General features: G+C 39.9%; 1 protein-coding gene across 5 annotated transcripts in view; it reads left to right on the top strand.

Annotated features, from left to right (window-relative positions):
• Positions 1–8,173, top strand: part of rabl6b (RAB, member RAS oncogene family-like 6b) — a 28,541-nt gene extending 20,368 nt beyond the window's left edge. For all 5 annotated transcript variants that reach the window (XM_042215339.1, XM_042215342.1, XM_042215338.1 and 2 more), the window contains 6 exons: positions 1,118–1,271; positions 1,489–1,692; positions 2,966–3,221; positions 3,373–3,559; positions 4,765–4,823; positions 5,289–8,173. In XM_042215339.1, coding sequence (XP_042071273.1) covers positions 1,118–1,271; positions 1,489–1,692; positions 2,966–3,221; positions 3,373–3,559; positions 4,765–4,823; positions 5,289–5,480 — 1,052 coding nt within the window. In that variant the 3' untranslated portion in view covers positions 5,481–8,173. The remainder of the gene's footprint in view (positions 1–1,117; positions 1,272–1,488; positions 1,693–2,965; positions 3,222–3,372; positions 3,560–4,764; positions 4,824–5,288) is intronic.
• The last annotated feature ends 285 nt before the right edge of the window (positions 8,174–8,458 follow it).

Below are 8,458 nucleotides of genomic sequence, written 5' to 3'. Positions count from 1 at the left end.
GGGACACACAAACCCCTCCACCACGATAAGGTAGCGATTCAAGGAGGGAATAAAATAAAGGAGGGAAAAAAGAAATAAGATAAAAAAACGTGATTAATATTTATATTTCAGGATGAAGTATTTTTGAAAGATTCCATCATTTAAAGTGGAAAAAAGATCTTACTTTATAATATTTTTGCAGGAGTTTTTGCAAAGCTGCCACTTTTTTGTCCTTAGGGCATTGAGTGTGACAGTTTCTTGGGTTTTTTTTTTTTGTTGCGAAGAGAGGTGACTATGACACTGCAACAAGAAAAATAATGAAAAACAATGTTGCTGCCAATCAGTCTCATTTTAGGGCCTATTGAAAATAATCAAATATGCCTTGAAATGTATTTCATGGAAATTATTGTTGTTCTTCTTTGGGGTTTTTTTTTTTTTGTTGTTGTTTTTGTTTTTTTGATAAAAATCAGTAGAGCTATATAAACATACTGGCCTTCAAATCATTAAAATCCATTAAATATTATTAATATTGGATATTAAAGTTCAGACCGAAGTAGTTTGAAAAGACTGAGTCATTTAAAGTGGAACAAATATTACTATATAATATTTTTACAGCACTTTTCGAGAAGCTCCACTGTTTTGTCTTTAGAAAGAGTCAAAGACGAGAAGAGTGAGGATTTTAAAGAATCATCTAAGGGTTAAGAAAGCTGTTCAGTCACATCCGTCAAATCTTGATAAACTAGAATGTAGTGAGCTAATGAACACATTCAATGGAGGTTGTTATATCAGTTACTGAATAAAGAGTTCACTTTGAGTTTTCTTTGTCCTCCGGGCACTGAGAGTATCCAGACCAGCTTTAGAATACATTTGTTGACCGTAACTGAAACTGCCAGGTCCATAGTAAGTAGTCACAAGGTTTGAGACTTGGGAGTTGAGAAATGCGGAGCATTTAAAAGGATCAAAAGACTGGCTGGTGTTGGAATGTCATGTGATTTCAGTCTTTCCCTGCAGTTTCTGTATAATTAGCTAAAAGCAAACACACAGTGGTTCTGCTTTGGAGCTTTTGAACTTTAAAGCGTAGATTTTTGTTCTGAGTCATTTTGCTCTCAGTCAAAAATTGTCTCAATGTTTTCCTCAGAGGAGCCTCCTGTACCAGTGTGTCCTGCTAAGGTGCAGAGTGTGGATGATTTTGTGCCAGATGAGAGACTGGACAAGAGTTTCTTGGAGGACAGCCTGCCCTCCAAGACCAAGGTGCCCCAACCTGCAGCAGCTCCCACTGTGGACAGTGACAGGTGAAAATTTTCACAAATACTTCTGACTTGGCCTATTTCTACTTTTAGAAAATACTCTTTGTCAGTGTTTTACATTTTACCTTCTTTATTCGACATTTAGAAGAGGTTGGATTAAATTTTTTAATGTTTTACTACATTGTTAGTCACTAAGTGTCTGCTTTCGGTCACCTCTTCAAGCCTCTTTGAACCAACTTTTCGTGTTCTTGCTTCAACCCAGTGATGGTGAGGATAGAGGAAACCCCATGGTGTCCAGTTTCCAGGATGAGCTTGACCCTGATGATACTGAGCCAAGCCTTTCCAACTCTAAGGCCCTCCCCCCAATTAAAGATATCACTCTGAGCAGTGACGAGGAGGAGGGAATACCAACAGCGCTTGTAATCTCACAGGATCAAGACCTGGAAAGTAAACCTGAGCTCAAAGCGTAAGTCAAGAAATTTCATTAGTGACACAAGTGATATACTGCTCAAAAAATTAAAGAAACACTTTTTAATCTGAGTTTAGCATTAAGTTTAGCATCTTATCAGTTAAGTAGCACAGGAGGTTGTTAATCAGTTCACTTAACAAGAGGTGACCTAGAAGGGCAACAATGCGACAACAAAGCAAGAATAGTTTTACATTTTCTGCCTCCTGATCTTTTCTGACTGTTTTTCTCTAGTTGTATGCATTTGATTAGGGCCAGTGTCACTACTGGTAGCATGAGGTTATATTAGGACCCCGCATGGGTTGCACTGGTGGTCCAACTCCTGCGGAATGGCACATCAATACGCACACTTGCAATAAGGTTTGCTGTGCCTCCCAGCATAGTTTCAGGAACATAGCGGAGAATACAGGAGACAGGCAGTTACTCTGTGAGAGCTGGACAGAGTCACAAAAGGTCCTTCACCCATCGACAGGTCTAGTATTTGCTCTTTTGTCCCAGAAGGAACAGGGTGAGCTCTGCCAGAGCTACAAAATGACCTCCAGCAGGCCACTGATGTCAGTGTCTCTGAACAAACATCAGAAACAGACTTCATGAGGGTGGCCTGAGGGCTCAACATCCTTTAGTAGGGTCCTGTGTTCACTGCCCAACACCATGTAGCTCGATTGGCATTTGCCATAGAATACCAGAATTGGCACCACTAGCACCCTGTGCTTTTCAGAGACAAGAGCAGGTTCACCCTGAGCACATGTGACAGATGTGAAACAGTCTGAAGAAGCCATGGAGAACGTTATTCTGTCTGTAACCTCGTTAAACTTGACTGGTTTGGTAGTGTCAGAGAGGGACATATCAATGGAGGGACACACAGACCGCTATAGGGCTAGCCAGCAGCACCCTGAGTGACGCTAGGTATCACGTTGAAATTCCCGGGCCCACTGTCAGACCCTACACTGGTGCAGTGGGTCCTGAGACATCAGCTGTCATCTCATTAGGAGCATGCCCCGACGTTGTCACACATACATACAAGCACATACAGCCATACAAACCACTGAGTACCATTTTTGCAATGAAATTTTGACAAAATGGATTATCCTGCTGCATCACTTCTTCACTTTGAGTTTTGAGGTGTCACTATAGGTTGATGTGTAAACGATGTGGCATTCCTAACGCATGACCCAGTACATATCAGTGTAGCTATGCAGCCTATCCCCCCCCCTTTCCCCCATTGTGATCTGATATGTTTTTGTTTTGTTTTTTTACGTGTTCCTTGAATCAGGCCTATGATCACAAAACCAAAGGTGACATCTAAAGCTCCGGATCCCCAGGACCAAACCACACCACCCATCTCCCTCACTTTAACTCCCGCAGCAGAGCAGCCAGCCCGACACCAAGGCAAGAAGAAGGGAAGCACGCCCAAAGTGGAGGACTCTGATACAGACCCTGAGGCTCCTGTGGCTCAGCAAATGCTCTCGTTTGTGATGGATGACCCTGACTTTGACTCTGAAGCATCAGACACACCTAAAATTGCAAAGGTAAACAAAGATACTTCCACTATGAGGCCAGTTCAGGTCACAGATCTGGAAAGCAAAATCTGCAACAGAAATTAAATAGATGAAAAGTCAATTAAAACTTTTCTGTTCTGCTTCTTCAATGAATATACATTTGCATCCCTTTTGAATGCAGGATACATTTCCAGTCAGGGATGAGCTTCTGTCTGACCTCTCTGATGATGACATGCAGTTAGCCAAGGTGCCAGAACCCCTAAAACCCACTGTGATCACCTTCAAACCCAAGGACGACACTGACTTGTTTGGTCTCGGGATCCAAGAAGAGCCTCCTGCAGCCAAGGAAAGCAGCGAGGATCAGGAAGGCAAGTCCTTAAATACTTGTTGATGTAACTCCACATTTGATTAGCTGATGAGCAGGCAGATTAGGTCAACAGAACCCTTTAGATTCAATTGATATTGCACAGTGACTTCAAGGTGCTTGATATTGTTATGTAAAGACCCCACAATAACAGAGAGAAAACCCCAACAGTCAGACAAAAGATGCATCATGGAAGAGACCCAGAGTTTAATATTAACTAATTGTTAAATGCAGAGAGGTGTGTAAGCACATACTGAGGGAGAAAGGTAACTGAAGAAGAAATACTTAATGCATCATGGGAATCCCCCAGCAGCCTACACCTATTGCAGTATAACTAAGGGAGGATTCAGGGTCACCTGATCCAACATGGACTGCATGCTTTAGCAAAAAGGAAAGTTTTAAGTCTAATCTTAAAACTAGAGATAGTGTCTGTCTCTCAAATCCAAACTGGAAGCTGGTTTCATAGAAGAGGGGCCTGAAAACCGAGGGCTCTGCCTCCCAATTCTACTTTTAAATACTCTAGGAACAACAACTAACCCAGCTGTCTGAGAGCAAAGTGCTCTGATGGGGTGGCCTAATTATGCGAGACGTTGTACGTGATGAGAAGGATTTTAAATTTCATTCTGGATTTAAGGGAGCCAATCAAAAGAAGCCAGTATGGGAGAAATATGCTCTTTCTAGTTCCTGTCAGTACTCTTGCTTCAGCATTTTGGATCAACCGAAGGATTTTTAGGGAGTTTTTAGGACATCCTGATAATGAATAATTACAATAATCCAGCCTAGAAGTAATAAATGCATGAACTAGTTTTTCAGAGTCACTCTGAGACAGCAGGTTTTTTAATTTTACAAAGTAAGACAGCCTCACGTATTTATTTAATATGTATATTGAAGGAAATATCTTGGTCAAAAACAACTCCATTACTCACAGTGTTAACTGAGACCAGGGTAATGCCATCCAGAGTATTGGTCTAGACACCATATTCTAAGATTTTTAGGGCTGATTACAGTAACGTCAATTTTATCTGAATTTAGAAGCAAGGATGTAATTGTTTCATGTTATTAAGTGGTTAAAACAATTGTGCTTTTTTGAAATGGTCTGTTCTGCTGCTTTTGTTAAGAAACTGAACTTTAACATAAAACGTATTTAAAATGACTCCATCAGATGTTCACCACTTGTGAGAGTGCTGTATGCATGTGCTCCTCTTTCAGAGAAAGAAAGCAAGCACTCCTCCAAGGAAAAGAAGAAAAAGAAGAAGAAGAGCAAAGAGGTAAGCTTTTTGTTGATATTACATACTGTAAGGACTTTGTGTCTAAAGAAGAGAAATAAAACAGTTTTTCTCATTGACCATCGAGTGTATAGTATCTATTAGAAATTCAATGCCTGGTACTGAGCTGTGGTGACGGTCGGTGAGCAAGAGGATAGTGTGGAGACATTGCTGCTACAAAGGTGTATGTAAAATGTTAAATGATTATTTGTAAAAATTTGAATGAAAATTCAAAGACATAATGAGTGGACATTCTTATCTAACACACTCACCAGTGAGGGGTCAGACGCTTCAGACTTCAAACTTTATTTAAGTCTTCTTTTTTTTTTCCCCTTTATTAAAAGGATTCTGTTGTTTTGCTATGAACGTGAACAGAACAGAAATAGAAAAGTTCAGCTTTTTATGTCTTTTATGCCTCTGAGGTTCTGCCGGCGAGTCCTACAGTAAACTGTGTGCCGTCACTTACAGGAGGATGAAAAGAGCAAGAAGAAACACAAACACAAGAAAAGGGAAAAGGATGAAGCTGCAGTGCCTGATGAGAAGGAGAAAAAGAAAAAAAAATCCAGGACCAAGAAAACCGAAGTGGACGAGCTGGAGGACTTTCTGGGCGGTGGGGCAGCATCAATCAAAAGAGATGATGGCGATTATGAAGAGCTATAAGAGCTCCTGCAGAAGAGTGCCAGGGCACAGGGTTGTTGGTGGTTTGTATGTGCATAAAGCAGCATATCCAAGCCATACACTGTATACAAGGCTAACAGCACCCAGGTAAAATAAGCCAGGACTCTGCTATGTTTGACCTGTATATTACGTTTGTTTTTCCCATCTGCGCCTGTGCTGTCACTTCCGTTCCAACCACTAAGAACAGGCTGGGACACCCACATGTACTGTAGTGAGTGGTAATAGAAATACGATGATCAAGGTGGCCGCAGCTCAGCTCTTTGAACTCTGACGCATTTAAATATGTTGGAATAAGGTTTTATTTGACATCATCCACTCCACGAACCAGCTGCTGTAAATAAAGCTTAACCATTTAGTCTGAATGTTGGTGTGGTTGGTGTAATAACTGAGAGCATGCTCAGAGTGAGAAGTGACTTCTTAAAGAATCCATTGTGTTCTTTCTCTTTGTTTCTTGAGCTTAATGGTTAATGGTAATTTTAGTCTTGTGTCTAAATATGAACACTGGAGGAGAATTTAGATGATTTAAGAAGGCCTTCCTGTTTTTTCACACTCCTAAAGTTCATCATCCTTGCAAAGTTGGCTGAATCTGAAACTGGATATTTTTCTTTCTCATGGCCTTCTGTGTTTAACTCAACATTAGGCTCTTTGTGCTTGTGTTATTATTAAATTATTATTATTAAGCAAGATCATCTCAGTGGGATCTGTTTGGTAGGTTTCTGGTGCCGTCTTGCTTCCAGATTTTTCTTCTGTGAGAGTAAGAACAGCAGTAACTGTTTTCTGGAGCTTCCTTTAACAGCAGCTTTAGCTCCTTCTCCCTGAACAGCAGGAGTAAGTTGATGGTTATTTTGAAAGCAGGACACCTTCTAATCTGTGTTCTTAGCTGTATGTATTTTAGAAGGAGCTGTTAACAAAGGCCTTCAACAAGCAAATCTCTCAATTCAGCAGCCATCTTGAATCGGATCTGGGGGCTTATTTAAAAACCGCATTGAGACTGGGGAGAGAGCCGCGACTCTGCTACTACTCACGCCTACAGCATTGCAAATGAAGCTGTTACTAACCTCTACTGTGTGCATGTGTCAGTGCAACAACATGATTGGCTAAAGTGTTTCTCATTTCAACTGTTGACTTGCTCTTTAGACTTGTAAATCTTGTACACGGTGTACATCTTCTCCTTAGTGATCTCATACGGACAGAAGGTCAAGTAGGGCCAGAACTGTGGCTATTTTTTTTTTTGGACATGATATCGGACAAAGAGTAGAAAAAATGTCTGAAATGGAGCATTTAAAGCAGTCTGAAGCCTCACTGCCACTTCTGCATACTGATTTGAAACATCCCACTAACTGGAAACATCCAGAAAAGTATCTGCAAGTGACTGATGTTATCAAGACATCACCACCAAACGAACGCAACGTTTCCGCAGGGTTAAATCTCAATACATTTGAATTACATACGAATCTGCTTTGAGGCGTCCATGACCCTCACAGTCCATGTTTTTTGTTTGTTTGTTTTTTTCACATAAAAGCAAGCTGTGTGTGATTCAAGTGCTAAATTCTCTTCCTGTTTTCCCGATTGCCTTAACGGAGGTTTACTACAAGGGAATGATGTGCAGCTGTCCTCGTGAACCATTTCAAGTGTTCTTACTGTAATCTGTTGGCTAGCTCGGTCAGGTTAAGAATGTTGTCCTAGCCTTTTGTTATAGGTGGATCTGTATCATCTTTAAATTCTGTTTAAAAGATTGCAGTGACTTGGTTGTTTGCTTTGGTGTCACTCTCAGTGGAGTTTTGTTAACATTCCCAGGACTTTTACTTTATTTATTGCTTCCATTTTGTTGTTTTCTTTGCATGTTTTGTGCCCAGACGTTCCTAAAAACTCATGCAGGTTTTTTTGTTTGTTTGCTTGTTTTAGTTGTTGTTTTTTTCAAGTTACATCTGTTGATATTTGTCATCCATTTCCTGTTATCCATCATGCTGTGGTTTACTGCCAGAGCTTCTTAAGAAACTCTGCGATGGTATGAACTGCTCCACCTTTGTTTATTTCAGCTGCTCTTGATGGACTCGTGATGACATGCATCATCTCCCAATACTGAAATTTTTCAAAGAAGTGAAGCTTCCAAGATACATCGCATGTATTCTTTTGACAGCTTTAATATGGTTTTCCATCACATATACACACAGTTTACAAAAAGGTAATTGTGTTATTCCAAAGTTGAAACTATGCAGCATTGATCCTGAATACTGTATGCTATTCTTTTTATTGTCTCTCGTCATGTGATTGAGGATAAATGCTGACACCACAGTTTCAAGCAAAGCATGAGACTTAAAATGTACAGCAAGAAAAGAATGTAAAAAGTGTAAAAATAAAAAGATATATTTGAAGAGCTTTGTTCCAAAATGAAATGTACAGCATGTGGGAATAATGTCATCTCCATGAAATAAATACAGCTTCATTAGGGGGTTGTTGTGACTAAAGTAATAAGATTTCTGAATGAATGATGTGCTCTTTAAAATACTGGGTTTTTTTTGTTTTTGTTTTTTTTTCCCTCCTAATGGTTGTACAGCATTTTGGAATGAAACCCTTCATTTGTCACCCCATGACATGGTCCATCTTTACACTATGTGTGAGTTTGCTTATGTTTGGTTTGTCCAATAAATGCAAACTTATTTCTTCATAAAAAAGATGTGTGTGTCTCGTCATATGAACATATTGAAGCCCCTTGAAGCAATTGCTGTTGTGATTTGGAACTATGTAAATAAAAAGACCGAATGTTCAATTCAATTCCAAACAATGAGGGGAAACAAACACCATGACTGGGACGGTTATGTACTTTAACATGACATTAAAGTATAGCAACTGTGTTCTCACTATGCTGCTTCACATTATAAGGTAGATACCCTACATAGGTTTTTAGCAAAGTTATTATGTAATGCGTGAAGCTGGCTGTTGTTAAAAGTATAGGTTAG

This window comes from Haplochromis burtoni, unplaced genomic scaffold, assembly GCF_018398535.1.
Source record: "Haplochromis burtoni strain Fernald_Lab_line unplaced genomic scaffold, NCSU_Asbu1 Contig_699, whole genome shotgun sequence".
NCBI lineage: Eukaryota > Metazoa > Chordata > Actinopteri > Cichliformes > Cichlidae > Haplochromis > Haplochromis burtoni.
This window is presented reverse-complemented; position numbering and strand designations above follow the sequence as displayed.